General features: G+C 49.9%; 1 protein-coding gene across 5 annotated transcripts in view; it reads left to right on the forward strand.

The window, feature by feature from the left end:
• The window catches only part of ACTN4 (actinin alpha 4), a 70,152-nt gene that overhangs the window by 23,570 nt on the left and 22,157 nt on the right, over positions 1-24,425 (forward strand). For all 5 annotated transcript variants that reach the window (XM_028530441.2, XM_028530439.2, XM_028530437.2 and 2 more), the window contains exons 2-5: positions 18,861-18,975; positions 19,216-19,335; positions 22,609-22,695; positions 23,331-23,418. In XM_028530441.2, coding sequence (XP_028386242.1) covers positions 18,861-18,975; positions 19,216-19,335; positions 22,609-22,695; positions 23,331-23,418 — 410 coding nt within the window. The remainder of the gene's footprint in view (positions 1-18,860; positions 18,976-19,215; positions 19,336-22,608; positions 22,696-23,330; positions 23,419-24,425) is intronic.

Below are 24,425 nucleotides of genomic sequence, written 5' to 3' on the forward strand. Positions count from 1 at the left end.
GTGCCTTGGAGGAGGCTAGAGGAGGAATTGTGTGTCCTGCAGAACACCACATGTGCCCTTTCCTCTGGGAAGCCTTCCACCTACACAGGGCCTTTGGGGCCGGATGTGAAAGGTAAACAAGCAGCTCTTCTGTTCTTTACCACAGACAGGCCCGGAAAGGCCCGACTTGTAGCTTTTCATCTCAGGAAGCCCTGAGGTTCCCGCCCCCCCCCCCCCCCCCCCCCCCAGCTCTCCTGAAGCAGCCTCATTGTCCCTTTGCAGGAGCATAACCAGTACTCCAGCTCTTGGAGCACCATTGTGGCGCAGGTGCTGCTGCTGAAGTTGGAGCAACAACCCCTGGACCCCTCCAGTCCATTCTCCACACAGGAGCCAAATAATGTTCTACTTGAAATCTTGATTGGGGTCCTTTGCTCTCGGGATCAAAACTGAAAGTGCACTGGACCATGCATGCAGGTCCTGTTCTCTCCAGCTCCTTTCTCCCCCTTCCACCGCTTCATTGTACTCAGGCACACCAGCTGTGTGCTCACCTGTGGAACCCACTGTCACCTCCAGATCCCCACTTTAGATCTGAGTTTATACTCCTATTCGTAGGGAAGTCGGGCCTAGGTTCTGCCCCTCTGAGTGTCATGCCTGTCACCTCCATTTCACTTTTTACCTCTAACCATCCTTTGTGCTCTCCATACTCACTCTCATGAGACTGTGAAGGTCATGAGAGCAGAGACTGAATCTGTTTCTTCCATTGCTCTGTCTGTAGCATGTGGGACAATGTCTGGCAAATATAGGTGCTCAGTAAATACTTACATAGAGTGGACCTGCCACCCATCTGTCCATCCATTTATTTGAGAACCTCCCATGGGAGAGTACCTCTGCTCTGCTTGGTTATGGAGGCAGAGATAGATCACCTGCAGTCCCTCCTCTGAGAAAGAGAGTGCTGTTGCTTTCCAGGCCCAGGCTACCTCTGCAGGACAGTTGAGTCCTACCTAAAAGCCGGCCCTGTGTGTTCTGGAAGATGATATAAGAAGCACTCTCCTGGATACTTTGAGGCAGCCAGCTGTCCTTGAAAAGTTCCATATCAGTGCCTGCCAGTTAATGAGACACAAATAGGATGCTTTTCGAGTGGGGAAAGAAGAGGAGGTATCACTGTCACCTGGAGAGGTGGGGGAATGACAGAACAGAATTCATCCTCTTATGTGCAAATATTTCCCAAGCTGGGTGTCTATATGATGTATGCCAAGTGTGGGTCTAGGTAGCAGGGAACGGGTGATCAAGACAGGAGAAGGCCTCTGCCCTCAAAATGATACATGTGCATATGGCTAGACTTTTTTTTTCCTTTTTTAAAACTTTTCCATTTTATACAGAAATTGCTACTTATAGGTCAAATTAACTTACATAGTAAGAGAGGATCAAGTGTTTTGTTTCTAAGGATAGCTAAAAACAAAAACATAACCCTGTGGTTTAGCTGGCTGGCCACCTTCCTGCAGCCCAGCTTACTGTGGTACTGAGTTCTGGGGCTGCCCACTCATCTCCCTATCCTGAGACGCACAATACCACGAAAGGAAGCGTAGTCTGGGCTATCTTTGGTGGCCATTGTTATTTATGGGGCATTGGCAGAGAAGTCAGGACCATGGAAACTCTAGAGAAAGATAGAGCCTCCATGGTGTGGTTGAGCAAAATTTGATAGCTCTTCCGGGCTCTCCAGGCCATGGAACCCAGAACAACACGGCCGCCCTATCTCTGCTGTTGGGCTTGGCCTCGGGCTTTGTCTGCCATGTCCTTCCACACCTCCGGGGCTGTCGGCATGAGCAATGCCAGGGAATCAGCCACTTGGTGTCCTGAGTCTCTGCCCCTGGGACCTTCTCTCTGTTCAGGAGACAAACCTGAGACTGTTTCTCCTTTTAAATGCAACTTTGTTTTGCAGGAGAGGAGAAAAGAGAGAAAGAGATGGATTGTTCGTTTGACGATAGTAAGGTGTGCTCCGATATGCCTGATATGCCTTTGAAAAGGGCCGTTTGCCTCAGCAGTTTTCACCGGATAATGAGAGGAGGGGAACACAGGGAATTTAGTGGGAATCTGAAGCCAAAGGGGATGGGTGGGAGCAGTCGAGTCTGTTTCTTGTCTCTTGTAGGAAAATAGAATGGGACTAGATGGCCCACACGGGTTTCTATCTCGGGAAAAAGAAACGTGCTTGGGTATTGGCCTGGTGCTCACTGATTCCATTTCCTCACCTTCCACATACTTCTTAGCCCCCACAGTTTCCCTGAGTCTGCTCTCTCAAAGATTTCTAGAGACTTCTTTCCCGAGGGTGTGTGCATACCACCACCTAGTCAGGATGTGTTTGGCACATCCTTTGCCAGATGCTGTATTAGGTGCTGGAAATACAGGCAGTGGTCTCCTCCCTCTCTCTCTCTCTCTCTCTCTTTCTCTCTCTCTCTCTCTCTCTCTCTCTCTCTCTCCCTCCCCCTGTCTGTCTGTCTGTCTGTCTGTCTCTCTCTCTCTCTCTCTCTCTCTCTCGGTCTCTGCAATGTATGAACCTTTTAAAAAAGACCACACACACAAATATGTAAAACGAGTAGGGAGAATTCTTATGTACCCATCACCCAGCATCAGCGATTATCGGCATTTTGCCAGAGTTGTTTCATCAGCTTCTCCCAATACACTCCCCTTTCAGAGTATTTTAAAGACAGCCCCAGACATCACCCATAGGTTGCTTCACTGTGATTCTCTAATAGATACAGATGTACATGTTTTTTATATAATCACACAGTTAAACTTAATGCTTCTGACTATTTTCTTCAGAAAAAACTCAAAATATATCCCTTTGCCTTCCTTGCTGTTTTCTCTGATTCTTTCTTCTCATTCCCTGTCTCAGAATTCTTTCCCCCTTGCCACTTCTTAAATGTGTCAGCAGTGGCCTTTTACCTGGAAGATTTCATCTGTCTACCCTCCCCTGGCCCAAAGCCTGATGTCTTGTGGGTAACTCCCATGTCTCTAGTCCTGACACACTTATCACTCTCTAGAGCAATTGTCTACTAACATCTCTCTTTCCTCTGTTAGACTGGGAGGTCTTTCGTGGAGGAACCTTGTCGTATTTTCCCTGTACCCCTAGCACCAGACCATGTCCAACTATAGAAGTTCTGGAAATGTTTGCATGGGTGACTGAATGACCTTCTTGCTGAGCTTTAGACTTTAATTTCTGAATGCTGGGTGGTTGTGCAGTACATACTGCATTTTCGGTATGTCCCCAGCCAAACTCTTCCCAGTCCCTCTTTGAGTTCTCCATACCCAGTTTGCCATTGTCCATCCATAAGTCAACCAAGTGCATGGAATCTTCTCAGTCTTCAGTGTGTAATGGGAACCAAGTTTAACATGTTTTTGTCTCTCTCAAATATCTCAATCCTAACTTTGCTCCTTTCCTTTGTTACTGCTGTTCTAAATCAGGACCACATAGTGAGTGGTTAAAAGTACAGATTTTAAAGTCACTGAGCCTGGGTGTAGACTGCAGGACTGCCACCTGCTACCTTGATCTGTGTGACTTTGGGGAAATGCCTTAACCACTCTGGGGATAACGTCTGCCTCTAGGGGCTGCTGTGGTGAGACTCAAGTGTGTTAGTACTTGTGTGCTCTTGTGCCTGGCACACAGGAAGTGTGCTGCTGTTGGCTCTCACAACCACCACCATCATCATATCATCATCATCCCAGTGTTTTGGTCTCCCGAAGTGGCCTCTTAACTGGCTTCAGTCTCCTAGTTCACCTCGGTGTCTCCATGAACATTATCTCTCCAAGATTCATATCTAACCAGGTCACTCTGAGAAACCTTCCCATGTCTTCCCCCTCCCCCCACTACCCAGAGAGTAAGTCTGCAATCTTTGGCCTTTCTATCCTCTGACTCCAACTGACACTATTTCCTACCACCCTTCCTTTAGAGGTCCCCGAATATCTCCTGCATATTTGTTGTTTTTGCTTTTGATGTTCCCACTACATGGACTGACCTTCTTCCCAGGTCACCACCTATCAGAATAGCGCTCCTCTTTCATCGTCTGGATTAGGTGTCACCTGACCTTTGCTGTCCTCAGATCACACTGCCCAGCAAGGACTGGCTCACCAGTGTCCCTCTCCAACTGAACTGTGCACTCCTCCAGGTTAGGACTGGCGGGTTCTGCTGGTCACTCCAAACTCTTCCCGCTCCACCTCGCCATTCTTGGTTGTGACTCTTTTCTTGCCCTGAAGCTGAGCTGCCCCGGGAGACAGGAAGCCTGCTACTTGAAGGCTAGTTTCACCTTAGTAGGTGTTTAGTTAAATAAACTGAGGTTTTCCATTGTCTCTGCCTTTAGTTCTTCCTTTTTTCTTTGTTTTCTGGTTCAAGTTGAGGGGGTGCTCTGGCAGTGGGAAACTTACAGCAAGGGTTTGCTCCCACTGGGGAGAACTGGCTCCTTACTTTGGGCAACTGTGCTATGAATTCAGGTTGCCTTTCTCTGGTTCTGTCCATCAAGTTCCATCTGTAGGCAGCAAGCCAGACACTAGGGGAACTCTGGGATACAGGCCTTATTATCCTCCCTTTGTTTGTTGGCTCCACTTTACAGAAGGGAGCAGGCCTCAGCCATCTCAGACTGGAAGAGCAGCACATGTGGTGTCTGTCTTCCTCCAGAGTCCTGCCACCCACAGAGCAGAGAGGATCAAAGGCTTTAGCAGGAAGGAGAGGGACCACAGTTCATCAGTAGAACCAGAAACTCCTCTTTCCCCTTCCATAGCTGGGCCTGACATAGCCCTGTCCTCTCCTAGATCTGGTGCGATGCAGGGGCTACCACTATTTGGAATTGATTTGGCATGGAGGATTTAAGGTTTAAAGCAGTGACATTTTTCAACAGCACAACTGGTTTTCGAGTTGAGTCTCATGTGGATCTGCCATGTTATAAAATAGATGTTTAAAAAGAGCTGCTGAGGTTAAATTTGAGTAGGGGGCACCTACCCTTACCCCTTTGAAAATCACTTCTTGCTATAATTTCCACTTCTCTGCTGAAGGAAGCGATTCACTGTTGTTGCCCTTGAAAGTGTCCCTTTGTGAAGTCTGTTGTAGTTCACCCTCCGGCCTATATGTTTTTGAAGAAGACGGGGTGGGGTCCTGGGTTTGCTCATGGGATGCATTTTCGTTCTACCAGCCATCTGGTTTTGTGGGGGTGAGTGGGTAGGATGGGATTGCTGTGACAAAGGGCAGCAAGTCCTAGTAGCTTTGCCTTAAGAGTTCCCTCCATAATCACTGCTATAACCCTGCCATCCACATGGCCTCTAGGGATATCTTCCACATCTTAAATCTGGTTATATTACTCCCTCTGTGAGACCCTCCACAGGCTTCCTGTTGATCGCCCCATGTAGCCCATAAGGTACAATGTGAACCAGCCCCTACTACTCTTCCTGTAGGCCCCCTGGAATGCTGTTCCTCTACTTGTCAGTTGGTTGACTCTTTCTGTTCGTGCAGACTCAATTGGCACCTCCATACAGAGGCCTTCCCTGACTGGTGAAACTTGGTTCCCTACCTACTGTCCCCTTCTTCCAGTTACTCTTTACAAGTATTACCCTCTTGTATCGCACTATCACTGTCTAATATCTTGGTTTCCTGTGTATTGTCTCCAGCACTAGAACTTAGCTTCATGAGGGCAGGGGTGTTTGTCTGTTTCGTTCCAGTGCTCAGAATAGTAGGTGGCATGTGGTGGATGCTCAGTACATACTAAAATTGGAATGAATGAATGAAGTTTGGAAGAAGCTCAGAGCACTGGGTCTCACCCTTTGGGGGTCTGGGGACCACCTGGGAGAGGATGCTCTATGCCAGTATTTTGGGCCCAGGCTAGGATGACTGGAATTCTATAAGGCCCAGTCAGCTTCTTGCTTCTCAGGCAGTGTCAGGGCACTCAGACCTAACCATTTTGTCCCCTGCTGGCCTGAAAGACTGAAAAACAGAAATGGAAAGCAGTGCTGCTCAGCCATTCCTTTCAGAGAGAAAGCAGGAGGTCCAGACTCTCTAAACCCTGACAGGACTTGCTGTTCTGCGCCAGCCTGAAATTGATTTCCTACAGGCCTTGCCTTGAACCTGGCCCCGTGAACACAAGGAGGTATCTAAGCCAGGCATGTGGCAAGGAGAGTGATACATCTACTGGCCTGGGAGCCACCTACTTCTCTGAAGGCACACAATGGCAGTTGGGCTTCATCTTTGTTTTATGAGTCACCGGTGATTAACCCGTCATAAATTGTTACTTCCTATAGTTTCAGAATACCTTTATCTTCTGTGGAGTCCTGAACAGATTTGATGCAGGATCAGTTAACACGTGGTGGTGTCGAAATCTGTCATTGTGCCCATATAAGGCAAACTCCTCGGGTTACTTCTTACCTTGGCAGAATCACAGGAATGTCAAGGTAACCAGGACACCTCAGCATAGCTCTGATTCTCTCTAGGTCACATGACTTCCCCTCCCTCTCTCATGACTCACCCCTGCAGTCCAGTGCTAGGCCTCCTGAGCTGGTGGTGGATGGAATTGGCTAAAGGCCTCTTGGATGGCGCTTGGTTTTATGTCTTCCACAGAGTGGATCAAATGAGAGAAACCATGTCAGGTACCTCACATGGGGCCTGACAGGGTGAGAAACAGAAAGCAACCTTGGCCAGGCTTGAGGGTCAGTTAGGAGATGCTGTGGGTCCCAGCCCTGACACCTACCTGCTGTGTGACCACAGGCAGATTGCTTCAACATTTAGAGCCTTGTCTGTAAAATGTAGAGAACTCAGAACAAGTCCTGGTACACAGAAAGTGCTCAATAAATGTGAGTCACTTATACAGTTTTATTAGGGTAAGACCTACTCCCCACCCATTTAAGGCTCAGCCCTTTAGTAGCTTTAATGGCGCATATGGAGCTGGTAGGCTGAGTTTCTTCTCGGAAAACAAACCACACCTTCATGATGGCATCCCATTATACCCCATGCCCCCACCCCCCAAATACATAGAGCCAGACACTCCTTTGTTGTTACAGAGCCAGGAGTCAGATCTGTCCCTGAAAGTGGTGGGGGCCCCATTCTCCTCTGACATCACACTGTTCTTGGAGACAGCCGCTCCTTATGGCTGCTGTATGGTTTGGCCAGGCCTTAGTATCAGCCCCAGGAAGGCCTGTAGGTGGGGCAAGCCAGGGTGAGAGTCTAGCCTTGTCACTCTGCCAGGGCAAACGGTTTCACCGTTTTTAATGGAGCAATTATGAGTCAGAGGTTTCAGTCTCTCTCTGCTGGTTCCTCCCAATCCTGTAATTACCCTTTGTCTATAGAACCTTATTTTTAGTTTTTCTTTTTAAAAATCCTCCTAAAATACTGTTATATTATCCATCTCATGTGACTAAGGGATCTAAGACAGAGTAAATATGACAAAAGGGAAAAAAGAGATCCCAAATCCAGAATGATTTCTTAAACCACAAAGACTGTGCCCCTACCACCATCCCAGTTCCAGTGCCTGCTTAACGAGGCTGAGGGTAAAATTACATAAGTCTGAACACCATCAGTTACTTCTTGGCAACCTCCAGATTCAAAGCCAGGAATTTCTGGTTTGAGGCACCTCCCAGATTGATGGGTTCATTCACTCCTCATCCAGTACTCACTGAGCCCCTGCTTGCTGCCAGCCCTGAACAGGAGCTGCATTAAGTCTCGGCAAAGGGCAGGCAGTCTGACAAGTGCCCAGCATCTCTGTGTGACCCCTGCCAGTGCTGGTCCACTCAGAAATGAGAGGAATCGATCATGCAGATAAATGCCCTATATTCTCGAGGCCTCCAAACTCACCCTGCTTCTCAAAGGGATCGTCTTACACCCAGGCTCTGAGAGTATATGTGAAACAAGGGCATGTCTGTGAGCGCTGCCCCAGGCTCCAGTTTCCCCCAGTGTGTCTAGAGCACAGATTTCCAGACCAACCCACTCCATCCTAGCATGGCGCCCACCTCCAGACACCCCTCCTTGCTTTCACTGGAGCAGAAGAAGGCTTCTGACCTGACAGGTGGACTGTTGAATCAGAATGTCCCAAAACAGGAACAAGATCAGCGAGGAGTTTCAGTTGTTAAAGGCGAAACCTGCGCCACTGTCAGTGCTCACTCCTGAGCCTGGCATCATTGTCCTTCCATCAACACGGCCCAATTTATGGATCTTGAAAATTCCAACAGAAAGCAAGCTGTCTTCTAGAAGGTGAACAGAGGGAGCAATGGGAGTATTTTGTCTGCCTCCAGATGCCCCTGGCCTGAAGTGTTCTTTGCACCTCTCAGTTTTTTGGGACTTCCCAAGGTGGCCGCAGTAGCTCAGGGCAATAATAGTACTTGCCTGAAGTGTCCCATCAATGCCTCTTCTGACTTTTCCCCTTCAAATGCCAAATGCCTGTTATATGGGCAGGTTTGTCCTTCTATAGACTGGGCCCTTTTTGGCACCTGTTCAGATTTCAAGCCACACACTCTCAAGGCCAGAATTGGCTCACTTGGGTATCTATCTTTTTGAAGGATCAGAGTTTAAACCAGACGATCTTTAATTTCCCTTTCCACCCTGAAACCTGAGCTCAGCTGTAAGCTATTGAAAGTAAATGGGGTTTTTGTAGCTCAGACTGCCTGTTCTCCAGGTGAAGGGCCCCTGTGCCCGATCGTTTCACAGCAAAATGCCAGATGGGGCCAGAGGAGGTGGAGTGCAGATCCCCAGCCTCTGCTGCTGCCCTAATTTAAAAACTGCCTTTTGGGAGTGGAACTTTTCTCTTTTAAAGGTGGTTATTTCAAGGTAGGCCTCACCCATCTCCTCTTCCTGCTGAAAAGCTCTTCTTTGAGAGCTGAGCACTGCCTTCTATTTCTACCCTGTGGGCCCCACCTGCCTTTGGGTCAGACGCATATCTCTGTGGACTCTGTGCGGGTGGTGGGGGCAGGCTCTTCCTCCTTGGGGAGGATCCAGTTCTGTGGTATGTAATCTCAGTAGCTTTGGGTTGGATGGTTGGTTGAGACAAGCTCAGACCAGGGCACCACCCTACCCTGGGCTCCCTATCCCTTGCTGCTTTTGGGTTTCTTTTGGCTCTAAGGGTCCAGTTCACTCTAACAAACAGTGTCAAGGGCTCCCTGGTTCTACCTAGGCCTAGAGCCCTCATTTGTAGAATGAGGGGGTTTGATTAGAATGGTGGTTCTCAGCTCTGGACACATGTTAAACTACTTGGTAAGTTTTGTAAAATATCCTTATTCAGGACCCACCTTAAGGAAATCTGACTCACTTGACCTGGGGTGAAGTTCAGACATTTTTAAGAAGTCCTGAGGTTTCATACATTTATTGTCAACTGATTTTCAGTATGAATGAAAAACATTCAATGGGGAAAGAGTAGTCTTTTTCGTAAGTAGTGGTGAGAGAATCAGATATCCACATGCAGAGCATGGAGTTGGACCCCTAATTCACATCACATACAAAAAACAACTGGATCAAAGACCTGAATGTAAGAGCTAAAACCATAACATTTAGAAGAAAACATAGGCTTAAGTCTTCACTACCTTGGATTAGGTGATAGCTTGTTAGGTGGGACACCAAAAGCATAAGCAGCCAAAGAAATACAATTAAATTGAAAACATTTTGCTTCAGCCCTGGCTGCTGTGGCTCAGTGGATTGAGCACCAGCCTGCAAACCAAAAGATTGCCAGTTCAATTTCCTGGTCAGGGCGCATGCTTGGGTTGTGGGCCAGGTCGCCAGTGGGGTGTGCACAAGACCTGACCAAAGGATGTTTCTCTCCCCCTTCCCTCCCCTTCCCCTTCCCTAAAAATAAAATCTTTAATTTTTTTTTTTTGCTTCAAAGGACACTTAATAAAAAGACAGCCCTCAAAATTGGAGAGCAAATCATATAGCTGATATTTGCAAATCATATAGCTGATAATGGTCTAGTGTCCAGAATACATAAGGAATTCCTGCAATGCAATAATGAAAAGATAAATAACCCAGTAAGACAAAATGGACAAAGGACTAGAATTTTCCAAAGAAGATATACAAATAAGTGTATGAAAAGATGCTCAACATCCTTAGTCATTAGGGAAAAACAAATCAGAACCACAGTGATTTTTAGACTTTAAAGGGGTTTTATGGTATGTGAATTATAACTTTATAAAAATACTGAATTTTCTTGATTGGAAGGATCTCTGGAGCAAGAAGAACTGGGTCTGATAATGATATCCCTTTACTTATTTGGTGGTCGGGTGGTCAGCATGGAGAATGGGGGGTTTGAGGGAAGATTACTGTGCATCAGCCACCAGGGTGCACCAGCAACTTGTCGAATCCTAGGAGGGTCTGACTTCACCAGCTGCAGTGCTAATATTGAGGATGGCACCTTCCTGACCAGGAATAATATAGTAATGAATACAGTATCCACTGTTTACTCACTCTCTGCTAGGCTGCCTGTATGGCACTTCTCTGTATTATCCGATTGATTGCTTACATGGTGTCCTTATTTTACAAAGGAGGAAACTAAGCTTAGTGAGGTGATACTTGTTTTCTGAGGCCACACACAGTAAGTGGTGAAGTAAGGATTTGAACTCAACATTTGTTAAGCTCCAACAAGCCCTTGCTGTGGAGCACTATGTCACATTATTCTCTCCTCAGCCTGCCTCCTTCCAGCCCACCTACTGCTGCCCATTGTCTAGGCCCAGCCCTTGAACCAGGGTATCTGCAAAGTCCAGCAGCCCTAGTACCTAAGTGAATGGGGCTCTGAGGGCTCCTTTTCCATTGGAGTGGCAAGTCAAGATCAGTGTGTCTTCCTTGGCTTGTTTTTAGAATAGCTATAGCTGCAGGATTATTTTTGTAAACTCCTGAAAGCAAGCAGTTTTATCCATAAGTAGGGACCTTCACCAGTACAAAATGGGATTAGAAATCATGAGGTCATAAATGAGTGGACATGAGAAGCTCTAACACCATTCCATTTATGTTAGAATATACTGAGCACCTTCTGTGTGCAACTCACTGGGGCCCTGCAGTGAAAAGGACCCCGCTATCATGGAGCTTACATTAGACTTGGGAAGGAGACTGGTTATGGACAAAGCACATCATGTCTGATAGTAATAAATACAGAGTAAAGCAATTGCATGGTGGAGATAGGTCAGGGAAAACCACCTGGGATGATGTCATCTGAGGGAAGTCGTTGAATGATGAGAAAGAACCAGCCCTGTAGAGAGCTGGAAGAAAGTGTTAGACCAGCATTCCCCATGAGGAAGGGACTATGCTCCCAAATCAGTCCATCACGGCAACAGCATGCATGCTTTCTGGTGCCTGGCTGAGGCGGGAACATTTGCTGTTGGGTGGGGGGAGGAGAGGAGAGGGTTGCTTTTTGGATGGACACGCAGGACCTTTGGAATGCTCACTACTGCACTTGGTATTTATACCTCTCCTCCAACTGGGAAGTCAGATTTTTCACATAGGCTGAGAAAACTCCGAATAAGGCAACGTGAGGCCAACACGAAAGCAGCATTCCATATTCCCTGTAATTGCTTTCAAATTAGCCTAAGTCGTCATGGGACAGGCACACACAGCACGCCTGCTCTGCCCCTGGCTAGATATGGAGTTGAGTCCTGGACAGGCAGCCCATTGTGTCCCCACGTGCAGTTGCCACGCTGGAGGGGCTGGCTGAGTCTGCTAAGTTTGGTTGCAGCACCCACCTACATTGTGGCCATGTCATCGTGACTAGTTCATTTTTTGTCTCTCAGCGTGGTGCCTGTTTTTTGTTTTTTGTTTTTTTCCTTCAGATTCGGTAAAGGCAATAGATCTTCACAGCAAAGGCTCACATGTATCATCTGAAGACCATTCCAGAGGCTTCACAAACACTTTGGACAGGTCCGTGCACATACGACCAGGGCAGTCACCTTTTTGCCTAGGCCTCTGATAACCCAGATTTCAGAAAGCTTTGCCTTTGGATCCTGAAAGTCCTTTTACAGCTGGGGATGACTCCCAGGGCCAGGGGAGCAGTCTCTGCTTTTAGGAACTGAAAAACTGCTCCCCTGGGGCCAGGCCTTGCCTGAGGCCTGGCAGTAGCCTGGCAGATGGGTGATAAGAAGGAATAAATACCAGGAGTAAATAGTTCTCTCTCTCCTATGTCCAAGCCTCAGATGCCCTTCTTGAAGACCTGCGCAAGTAGGAGCTATAGGCAGCATCAGAGGCCACAGCAGGCAAGGTGGGGAGTTTAGAAGGTGGAATGGTGCCCTCCCCCTCAAAACAGCCGATTCCCTGGCAGAGCGGCCGGCCCAGCATGGTATTGCAGAGAGGAGGTTTGGAAACTAGCACTCCAGGGGCCCTGTCTTGTCTTGGTGTGCCACGGGGGAGTGTGCTGTATCCAAGGCCAGTCAACCTGGGCCTGGGGCTGCAATTGACTGTGAACTGCTGCTAAAATGTTCATGGCTTACATAGCGGAAGGCAGGGTATGCAGTTCAGAGTCAACGGAACCCACGTGTGAGTCTCTGCCACTTGGGCAGGGAGTAGTGCAGGCTCTGACACTGGTCCCAGAGCTCTTCTCTGCTAGTAATCAAAGCCAGTGAGCTTACCTAAGCCTGGGGGCTTGGGGTGGGTGGGGCGTGTTTCTAGGCCCAAATTGACTTTGCAAGAGACTCCCTTTATTCTGGGTTAGTGGAATTCCAGCTTCCACCAGACATTTCCCTCCACACCACCCACTTCAGTACTAGGAACGTGTTGTGTAGCAGGAAGTTGTTGGGAAGAAAAGCTTTTCAGCTGGGTCATCTGCATCCCACAGGGATCCTCCTTGCACTTCCCATCCCTCTGTCTACTGGAACACCACTGGGTTGCCAGTGTCTTTCAAATGTTTATTGAAAGTTTATTTCTTAACTTTCCTTACATTTATTTCTTATTCAATGACTGCTCCAGCATTGAAGGAGTTTACCTCTTTGGGTTGGAGAGAGAGTCATCGATGAATGGCTCATTAAAGCCCACTGCTGCCACATTCCTGGCTGCTTATGTCACCTCCCGAACAATATCCATCATTCATTTACCCAGCCACCACACATCCTGGCTGCTGGGAGGGGTCCCTGTGACACAGGAAGGACTTTATGACCAGCCATGCCAGCTCTCCTCTCCCTCCCCCTACAGACAGAGTGACAAAGCAGAAACAACTCTGGGGGCTCCTCTGAAGCTCACTTTCCTGGGTGCACTACAGGGCTTCAGCACAGGGAGTGGTGACACTGGATCCCAAACGAACCAACAAGCTCTTCTTTCTTGTACCCTTCTCCCCCACTCATACCCTATGCTGTTTTAGCAACCGGAGAAGAACCTAACAGGCTGCCAGTGTGCAGAGGCAAGTTTAGGAGGCTCTTTGTGGTTTTGTTCACATGTGTTCTCAAAAGACGAGTCCACATCCTTCCTTCCTCCCTAGATAGGTCAAGGGCTGGGTACCAAGCTCCCTTCACAGGATGGCAGGAACAGACTGGGAGCAGCAGGGCCACCACTGGCATTGAGTCTGCCTCATGCATTGGGCCCAGGCCACCGTTAAAGAAGGAGGTCAGCTTTGCGGGGCACAGCCCTGCCTGCCTGGCTGGCTCTGTGAGCTCACTTCCAGCTCGGGGACTGAGGTGGGGCTGGTGCCCTTGCTGACTTGATTCTCCTGGCTCTGCTTTGCCTAGCTGGTACCTGGCAGTCCACTGAAAACATTGTGGAATTAGTGGCTGCTCGACATTTGTGCTGATTAGCTGTGTGGCCCTGGGCAAATCACTTAACTTCTCTCTGCCTCAGTTTCCTCATATTAAAATGGAGATACTGTCTCACGTGATTGTAGGGTTGGAGGTTTTTAAAGGGTTGCTGTGTGTAAATGGGAAGAACCAGCAATTAGCAGTTACTGCATAGTTACCTTTAGCATGCCCTCGCCCACATCAGAATGTAAATTCTGAGTCTGTTTTGCTTCCTCCCATAGCAATTACCTAATGGGGGTTCCAAGTCAGGATTTGTCAGCCAGGTGAATGCATTGAGTGCATCTTAAGTGAGTCACTGGGGACATGGCCACCGTTCAGTCAGAACAGCTCCTGGAAAGTGACCCTTGACTAAAAAAAACAGATGAGCTCAATGCTTTTGCCTTTCCTGCTTCCCTACAGATGCCATTACCTTGGGGCCTCCCAAATGAAATTGACGCCTCGAGCTGACATTTCCATTGGGGCTCCTCTGCCTTCCTCCTGCATTTCTCTTGGAGCGCTCTACCTTCTTTCCTGGTCATCCCACATTGACCCTTGGACCCTTCAGCTCAGTCCCCTTGTAAGCAGCAGCAGCAGCGTGACCTTTTAAAGGCCCTGTGAGGTTGGCTGTGCCTGTCTCCTGGCACATCACACTCTCTCACTCCTTAATCTCTCCAACCTGCTATTTGCGCATGTCGTTCCCATTGTGTGGAAAGTCTCCCTTGTTTTTGTATTATCTCGTTCTCAGTCCGATCAGAGTTGGAGGATCACCTCCATAAGGGAACTTCCTGTGTCTGCCCTGTCTCTAGTTGTCCCCCAGCACATGGAACCCTGTCTTTAGCTCTGTTTCTTCCTGGGGGTGGGAGGAAGGAGGGCAGGTGTAGCATAACACTTCAGAGCATGGCCTCTGGCATTCAGTACCTGGCTTTACACCCAGCTCCGGAACTTTCCAGGTGTGTGACTACCTGTGGACAAGTCATATCACCTCTCACATCCTCGGTTTCCTCATTTGTAAAATGGGACAATAATAACACTGATCTCAGAAGATAGTTCTGAGAATGAAAGAAGTTAATATGTGGCAAAGTGCCTAGAACAGTGCTCGACATATAGCTCTGTGGAAGCATTTGCTACAGTTGCCACTATGAACACTCTCCCTCATCAGATTGGGAGCTTCATGGAGCAGTCTGTGTCCGCTTTGGCTTACTGTGTACTTGACATAGGGCCTGGCCCTGGGTTGACACTGAGCAAATGCTCGTCAAAGGAATGGATGTGTACCAACCCCGTGGTGGCCTAGAGGCATTGGGAGCAGGTGGGACCTATCTGGCAGTCAGACTGAGAATTTTGCGTAGTAGAGGGGGGTGCAGTGGGCACACAGGCCCCCATCTATAGAAGCCACCCCTCCACACTCTCTGCCCCACACATTTTAGTCTAAACCAGGTAGGGAGAGGAGTGTATAAGCAAAATGTTATTTTTATAACCAACTAGAAAAAGCTATGAATTTTTAATGTCCCATTCGAATTTCAGCTCCTACTCATGAGTCACACTGCATGGAGAAGTGTAGCCATCTGCAGTTCCCTGAGGATGGTCTCATGAGGTCTTGATCTCCTTGCCCAGAGCTCAGGACTCCATGAGCCCCTAGACGCCCCTCATCTTTCAGGAGGACAAAACAGGGCCAAGCAGGGCATGGAGTGAGGGTGGGGGGTCTATTGGTGGAATTCCCATCTTGTGTCTGTCAGGTTCAGGAGGCAGTTCTTCCTTAGCACCTAGGCCAGGTGAGTGGATATTCTCCCCAAGCACCTGCCCAGTGTGTTCTGCTTGGAACTCTGCCTGCTTCTAGCCAGGGAGACAGACAAAGTACATGGCAGAGTTACCACTTAATTTAAAAATAGATCATTCTTGACATGTAACACTGCCAGGCACAGTTGTAAGTGGCTTACTTGCATTATTTTGTCCAGTCTTCATTTAAGTGAAGAGGTTATTGTCTTTATTTCATCAACAAGGGAGCCGAGTCTTATTGCTCACCCAAGGTTGTCCATTGGCAGTTTGCCTCAATAGCAGAGGCAAGATTCGAACCCAGGTCTGTGTGAGCCTCAAGCCAGAGCTTTTGTTTACTGCTCAGTGAAGATGAGCAAAGGTGCAGAGATGCGGTATGTGTGGAGGGTGGAGGGTGATCTTGTGAGGACGGATGGTCTGAACCCAACAAGGTGAAGTTTGTTCAGAGCCTCCAAAGGTTGTAATACAGACCGTCTTGAGAAGGCTTCCTGCAGTCTCATTTTCATTCCAACCATGAGGGTGGGACAGGGGCCTTTGCAGAGAGGGAAGCAACAATGTGAGAGTGTGTGCATGTGTGCACGCACACAGTTCATCTAGTGTTTTATGCTGGCACCTTGTCAAAGGCTTTAAAGCATCCCGTCCCCCATTCAACCCATGCAGAAACTACAGGAGGTAGATTCTGATAAGTTTAGCCTATAGATAAGAGAACGCAGGTGTAATAGGTCAGGTCATTTGATTGGTAACTCAGAACAAGTGAGCTGAGGAGCTTGCATTCAAACCCAGACCTGTGCCTCTTTAGAGCATGCAGGTATAATGCAGGCAGGCTGAGGTGGCGGCGGTGTCGTTTAGACACATGTCCAGCCCTGCTTGCAGACTGGCTTGCTGTATCTCAGACCCAGCAGCAGCAGAACACCTTGGGGGCTTGGCTTCTGGGAACTGCCCTCTTGCATCCTCAGCTGTGGGGTGTGATTGGCCACTTCATTGCCCAACAGTGTCTTTCAGGCACAAGCAAAAGCAGAGGCTCAGCATCCCCTGCCACTTCTGCTTTCCAGGGCAGCTGAGTTCCACACCTACTCGCTGCCCAACACTGAGACCAGCTGTGCTTTGGGCATTATAAAGACATGTGAGGTATGAGAGGTAATTTCTACCCATGTGCATGGAACCCCCCAGTAATCCTGAATGGCTGGAGGAGGCTGTCAGAGCAATGCTGAGGATGAGGCTGAGTGCCAAGTGCCAGTGAGAGCTGGCAGGCACAGAAAAAGCACTCCGTGGAGGAGGCAGGCAGGATTTCAGGAGAGGAGATTCGGGAGACACAGGGACATCTTGAGAACTGCTGTTGATTTAGCACCTGTCATGTGCTCTGCAGGTATTGTCACCTTGTGTCTTCACACTGGTTGTGACCCCAGTGCCAACTTCATCGCCTCATTACAAGGAGGAAGTGGGTGTTAGGAAGGTTGAGTAACTTGCCCACATGAGTGGTGTAACCAGCATTCCAGCCCTGGTTTGTCTGAATTCAGAGGTGTATAGCGGGAGTGTGGGGAATGAGGTAGGGAAGGCAAATCCGTACGTTCCTTAATGAGAACCTGCTTGGTGGCCAGAGCACAAGGTAGCCCAAAGTTGCGGGAGGAGGGAGACTGCATAATTGTTAAGAGACCAGAGAGGGTCAGTGCTGTGATGCGATGTTCACAGAGGAGACTTCCAGGTCAGATCGGGTCAGGGCAAGCAAGCTGGTGCAGGCCTCCCGGAGGAGCTGCCCTTTGAGCCAATTTGACGGAGGGGTATGGGCTGGCTGAGGCAAGGCAGAAGCAAGGCAATGAGAACTGCCTCACGCAGGAAGGGGGTCTCTGTCTCCTAGGCTGAGGAACTCTTCATGTTGTCAAGAGGCAGGTGGGGGAGCCTAGGCTGCTGATAGTCCATTTCATCATGTCCCATGCACCCCCGCCACCCTCTGCTTGGTTTTAGAAGGAAACCTCTTGTGGTCCCCACCATAGTGCATCGTGTTAATGAGGCAGCTTCTCTGTCTGGGAAGGGCCCTGTATTGAGTCTCTCTGAATGAGCAGGACTTGTGGCACTCATCAGAACTCGTGGTGCTTGGCCAGAGGCTTCTTGGAAGCTCCTTACCCCAACATGGCTTCTGCCTGTGCCTGGGCATGGAGTGTGCTCTTGCACATTCTTGGCTGTCTGCCCATGTGTACAGTGACCCCTGCAGAATGAGGGGGGCAGGGGCTCCTGTGAGAAACAGACATGGAACTTTTTCTAGACCCCGCTGTGGGAGGCTAAGTGGGCCAGTTTCCTCAGAAGGATTCTGAGCATGTCCACCTTAACTGATGTGATGTGCTTCCGTGGCACTATCTGATAACATGCCCCAGCCAGCAGGGGGCGAGTGGCTGGTCACCACTAGAAGGTCAACTGCTCTGTACTTAGGTGTTCTGTGTTCAGGTTTGGGATTTGGGCTTCTTGTCTGTGGACCTCTCTACCTGAAAACGCCCTTTACCTTCCAGCATCCTCATGCTCAGTGGTCCTCAGATACAGTTGCCTGATTCTGTGGGGGTGGGAGGCTGCTTCCCACTTGCCTTGCAGCCCCCTTGAGCTACACTGACCATAAGATTTGGAAGGGCAGGGTGAGGCATGATCCTCAGGGAACAGGGGGCATGTGGCTGATACAGAACAAACTGTGGGGATGTGCACAGGGCCAGAGAGTCTGTGCTCCTGGCCTTTAGGGGAGGAGCTCCTGCTTGCTGTTGGGCCTCCCAAAGCTTCCAGGTAGACTGCTTGAAGAAACCTTAAATTTACAGGAGGCTTTTCTTGTGCAACTGCTCTCCTGTCCCAGGACATCTCTGTGCCACAGATGGGGAAATTGCTGCCTGACCTCTTCTGCCTGAGGGGTGGCTGGGTGGGGGCCATGCTGGCTGGGAATGTGGTCTGGTCAGCCCTCTGGGTAACTGAGGGCTGGCTATGTCTGTCCAAAAGAATGTAAGCTCTGCGGAAGCAGGCCCCCTGCCTCTTGTTTTCACGCTCGGGCCTGGCACTCAGTCACGTAGGTTTGCATGACTGAGCGAGCAGACTGTAGGCTGTGGTGCCTCTCTTTGCCCTATGTCCCGGGCTCCATCAGGGTTCTGTGGAGAGGACACTTGCTCCAGGGTGTCAGACTATAGTTCCTATCTGCGCTCTGCCACTTTTCATCTAGGTGGTTGTGCAGTGGGTCTGTTAACTATCCTGAGCCTCGGTTTCCTCAGATCAACCTGCCTGGGTCATTGTAAAGATTAGAAACAATATATAGAAAGGGTGGAGCCCAGAGCTGGGCCCCATGGTGGCTGTGTTGTCCTGGGGGCAGGGCTATGGCCCAGCCCTTTTGCTAGAAGCCGCAATAGCCACACTGACCCTCCCGACCGCTCTCTGCTCTGCTCCCTCAGACCTTCACAGCCTGGTGCAACTCCCACCTGCGGAAGGCCGGCACTCAGATCGAGAACATTGATGAGGACTTCCGAGATGGACTCAAGCTCATGCTCCTCCTGGAGGTCATTTCAGGTGAGGCTCCTCTCCCACAGTGTGCCACCCACACATGGAATAGGTGCCCTGTCACGGCAGGCCCCCAGGACATGGCTCACCCCATCTGTCCTGTTGCTGTTAAGAAGAGTGAGGCCTCTATGGCTGCAGTGACAGTGTGTCTGCTCATGAGCTTGTTGGGGTGGTCACTATGGGACTTGTGGGGGCCTGTTCTGGAGAGCCGTGGGGACCACCATTCAGTTTTCCTCCCTCCTTTATTAGGGGAGCGGTTACCTAAGCCGGAGCGGGGCAAGATGAGAGTGCACAAAATCAACAATGTGAACAAAGCGCTGGACTTCATCGCCAGCAAAGGAGTCAAGCTGGTCTCCATTGGGGCAGAAGGTGAGCTTGGATGGGGCAGCTCAGTTTGTAACCTGCAAGCTCTGAGGCCCAACCTCTGCCTTCTGAACAGAAGCTGTGTTGGTGGCAGAGCACTTGGGATGCTTAAAGCAGTGACCACAGTGATCACCTCATTGTGACGTTGGGCCCACAAGTTCCCCCTCCACTCCATCCATAGAATAATCCAGTTCAAGACTGGGGAATCCGGCGCCTCTGATCACGTGGGGCAGGCTTCTTCTGTAGGGGGTAGGAATGGCTTTACTTGGACCCTGGACACCCGCATTTGCTGTCCTCGTGCTGGGCCTGAGAGACACTGACAGACACTTGACATGGTGTCTCTCTGTGCCAGGAGGGGATGCAGAGGGGAGAAGGGCATGCTTAGTGTCAGGGCTCTGGAGCAGGGAGTGCAAGTCCAAAGGTCAATGACCAGACTTTGCTGGCTACGGCCTGGGAGAGTTTGGCCTCTGGCTGGATACCCAGAATCCTTCTGTGCCCAGTGGGGTTACTCAGGACTTATAAGCCTCTACTCCAAGCCCTCCCACTAGAGCAACAACATGCAGTCACTCCAGCAGTGGGTTCTTGTGGTCACAGGCGCTTTTGGAGACTAGGTGAGGACTGATGGAGCCCAGCAGCTCCTCAGCCTGGGCTTACAGTTCTGCTCATTAGTCAGAGCAGTGTTTCCTACACCCGACATCCATGGTGTCCCAGCTTTTTAGAAAAACAAAGAAAACTAATTGCCGTTAATGATAGGATTCTGAGAGTTTGGCCAAGGCTCCAGGCCAGAATGCCTGCACAGGGTTCCAAGGCTTCTCACCCCCCACAACCCTAGGACCTTTCCTGAGAGGGGTGCCAAGCCTCAAATGCCACAGTCCAAGGTAGTTGGTGTTTGTTTAAACACACACACACACACACACACACACACACACCCCCAAAGCCCCAAACTCAATCAAGCCCTGAGATTTTCTGTGCTTGCATGGATCTTTCCCCCTGGCTGCACTCCAGCCTTCTGCTTCTCACAGCTGCATTTATTTTGCTCCAGTGCTAGTCTGTAAATACAGAAGGGGTTAGAGGAGAGACCCATGGTAGTCATCAGTTTTCATTTGGAGAAAAACTCAGGCTAAAAATGTTTTCTCTTCATACCCAAATTGGTTCCCTCCCAACCCTGTGACCACTGGGCCTTGGGATAAAGCTGGAAGGTGGCCTACTGGAGATATTCTGAGGGCTCTGGAATACCTGAGAACCCTAGCCCCACCCTGCCCCCATTTCTGTATCCCTCCACAGGATCTAGGGAGGTGTAGGAACATTGCTTCCTTGCAGAGGGAGTGTTATGAGAGGGGACAAGTTGGAGGCATAGCTGCAGGTTTGAGAAGCAGCTGGGGGATGTGTAATGAGAGAAGCCGTCTTCTTCCCCCCTTAGGAACTCTCTAATTCCTCTTGACCAGCTTCCTCGTGTAACCAGCTGGGAGAATGGAGTTGGGGCCTCTTCTCCAGATTGCCCTGGTGTTGGGCACTTGGGAGGAACACAGCATACATTTTCTAAATGAATCAGTACTTTTGCCCCACACTGGGAGGATCCTGCCTGGTGTCCAGTCTGGGGTTTCGGGCCCTGGGAAAGGCCCTGCAGACACTGTTCTTCCTCTGCCTCCAGGCAGCAGACTACTTTCTTACCCTGAAACTAAAGCTGAAAGCTGTCAGGCCCTTCGGCCATAAGCCCACGGTTTCACTTGGGGAGTTTGTGTGTCCTTGGGAAGGCTGGGCCCCATCCTCTGGATGACCACTATACCTCCTTTTCAAATCGAGCCCGCCCTAGAGTTTTCTGTTCTTGAGGATCATGTACAAGGTCTCTTAAAGTGTCCTTCTCTTCTCCCCACCCTTTCTCCTTATATCTTGTGTGCTGATGTGTGTGGGGGCAGAGGACGTTTGAAGGACTGCCAAAGGCCTTCTGGCTGACAGGCTCCTTCTGGATGAGGCCACTTGTAAGTCTGTCACCCAGCAGTAGACATATGGTGACCTGAGTGTTGCAGAGATAACTTTTCTCTAAGTTGCTGAAACTAAAGAATGTTGTCCTGAGCTGCTCCCAGAAGTTTGAGAGTTGTTGTTTTTCGAGCCTTGTGTGTCTCCTCTCCCCTGCCTTCAACAACATTGTACCTTTCTCAAGGTACTGGGAATGCAGTGGTCGTGAAGGCAGACAGTGAACAAGTAAACCAGCCAACAAATACATGGTTCTAGCTGGCCATCTGTGTGTGAGGAGAGAGGCCCTGGGAAGGGTGCAGGGAGTACCTTTAGACTTGTGGTCCAGGAAGCCATTTTGGAGAGGGGACATAGAATCAGAGGCTGACAGGATGGGAAGGGCCAGCCATCTGAGGAAGGGCTTGAGAGATGCATTTTGTTGGTAGACAGAAGGTATGAGCTCCTTATAGCAAGAAAGAGCCTGGCTTGCCAAAAGGACACAGCTAAGAAGTGCCAGGGAGGGGGAGGGACCAGGCCACCCAGGACAGGCCTTAGAAGCTGGACTCCAGGTCTTCTTTTTCAGTGTAGTGGGCTCTGAGTGACACAAATCTGATATACCTTTTAAAGGGACCACCCTAATCCTGGCCAGGTGGCTCAGTTGGTTGAAACATCATCCCATACACTAAAAGGTTGTGGGTTCGACTCCCAGTCAGGGCACGTACCTAGGTTGCGGATGATTTCTCTCTCACATCGATGTTTTTCTCTCTCTTCCTATCTCTCTCTCTCTCTCTCAAATCAATAAACATTCCTTGGGTGAGGATTTTAAAAAATAAATGAATAAAAATAAGGGGACCACCCTAGCAGCTGTGTGGAGCCAAATTTCAGGGGCTGGTGTAGGAGGCAGTACGCTGAGTTCTGCAGGAAACAGCAGTGGCTTGGATGAAGTGGCAGCAGTAGGATTGGGAGGAAGTGGACAGCACGCACCCACTAGTGGGACAGCATGCCCATAGAGGCGTGGTGGAGGTTCAGCAGAGGGCTGTGACCAAGCCCTAGGGAGGAGCAGTCTTTTGAGCTGGGTCGAGAATGAACTTGCCAGGTGGGAAGAGGCTGTGAGGCCAAGGACACATGTGTACAGAGGCTTTTGAGACAGTGCTTCCCAGAGCGTTCAGGGGATATCTCCTAGTGAGGGTGGCAGAGGGCAGGTCTGGGTGGTTCTGTTGATGATCAGAGCTAACTTTGGATGGGGTGGGAAGGCTGCTACTGGTGGCGGTGGGTCTCACTCTGGTTTAACAACCCTCTCACCCTTTGCTCCCCTCCTGCACGCAGAGATTGTGGATGGCAATGCAAAGATGACACTGGGGATGATCTGGACCATCATCCTCAGGTTCGCCATCCAGGACATCTCAGTGGAAGGTAAGAGCAAAGAGTCCCCCTGACAGCAAAGAGCCACTTTTTCCCCCCACCCTGGTTCCACATGAGCTGGGGAGATTTAGATGAGGATTTTGGGCATTTTGTCTTCATGCCTCGAGGCCTATCCTTGTTTTCTGGTGTCATTCACAGGGCCTGGCCCTGCGCAGGAGTGGTTAATAGAGATGCTGGCCCAGGCTGCAGGGGAAGAGGGGTCCCCCCTTGAAGCCACCCAGAGTAGAGCTTAGGCCCCTCCCATTCCACTTCTGAGGGCTGTGGCCACATCTGGGAGAACCTGAGTGGGCAGGGCCAGATGCTTGGGCCCCTTTACTTTGTTTAGCAGAGGCCAAGGCCAGCATCAAAGGCTCTTTTGATAGTGCGTCGTAACTGTTAAAAGCATAGGCCTTGTGGTCTGAAACATGGCACAGGTTCAGATTTTGACGTTATTCTGTCACTTCCTGCAATGATCCTAGAGTTATTTCTTGGGGCCATGAGTGCGGATTAGCAGTTAGGGTCATCAGAGGCCTGGAATGGGAGGAGCTGTTGCTGCTGTTCTGTCTGGTGGCCTGTCCCCCAAGTTCTGCCTGAACTGGAAGTGTGGTTGTATCTGAGCCAGTGCTGTGTGCTTGTGTGTTTTGCAGAGACCTCTGCCAAGGAAGGGCTCCTTCTCTGGTGTCAGAGAAAGACAGCCCCGTACAAGAATGTCAATGTGCAGAATTTCCACATCAGGTGAGCACTGGCTGAAGCCCCAAAGCCCGACTCATTCCCTCACCTCTTCTTGGGACCTGAGGCACTGTCTCCCTACCTGTGCTCTTTTCCAGTGCTATGTCTCGGTCTGTGAACTGCCAGCCCTCGGGGAGTCCCTTCCCTGACACTGGCTCCTGTGAGCTCCTTTGTAAGGTCCCTGTGTTCTCCCCAAGGAGGAGGCGGCGGTGGTGGCCAGCGGTCACAGCTGCCTCACTGTCATGTGGGCTGGCAGCCTTAAAGCAGTCCTGGGGCCAGCCTTACGGACTTTTCTTCCTCCCTGAGCAACAGGATTCTCAGAAGCAACAGCAAAGCTTTGTTTGTTTGTTTGTTTGTTTGTTTGTTTGTTTGTTTGTTTTGACCTTTCAAGAGGGACTTAGCCCTGCTAATGAACTGAGTGTTGATAAAAACATACTTTGTCCCCTCTAACCACTCTAATGAACAAACTCAGCCTCACGGCGAGCCTGCTCTCCCTTGGGTGAGAGAGGGAGATGAGAGGTGTCCACCATTGCCAGGACACAGTGCCGCCTGATTGAGGGTGTGGCAGGCTCTGTGGCCTGGTGGTGGTCCTGAGGTTACATCCATCTTAGCCCTCTGGCTTCACCCCTCTGAACTCCTGGTGTCCTCCCAGGGTGTATGAACCAGGGAGGGGGCACACAAAGGAATGAAGATTGGGGCCACATGGGATCCACAGAGGTTCTTTGGTGTCCCCAGGCTCTCAGGAGCCCCAGCACTGGAGGTTGGGAACCTTTCCATTGTGTTCTGCCACTGATAGCACACACTTCCTCCCTGGAGCTCCTTTGTGTGTCTCCTTCCTTTTCCTGTTACCAGCTGGTGAGTCCTCTCTGCCTTTCTTGTTCATATATTTATTCAGTTGGCAAATATCTGTTCAGTGCCTTCTACATGCCAAGGGTGGTGGCAGCACCAAAATGGGTCCCCACCCTTGGAAAGTTACACTTCAGCAGAGGAGACCAATCGTTGACAAAGGTGCA

Source organism: Phyllostomus discolor, chromosome 12, assembly GCF_004126475.2.
Source record: "Phyllostomus discolor isolate MPI-MPIP mPhyDis1 chromosome 12, mPhyDis1.pri.v3, whole genome shotgun sequence".
Taxonomy (NCBI): domain Eukaryota; kingdom Metazoa; phylum Chordata; class Mammalia; order Chiroptera; family Phyllostomidae; genus Phyllostomus; species Phyllostomus discolor.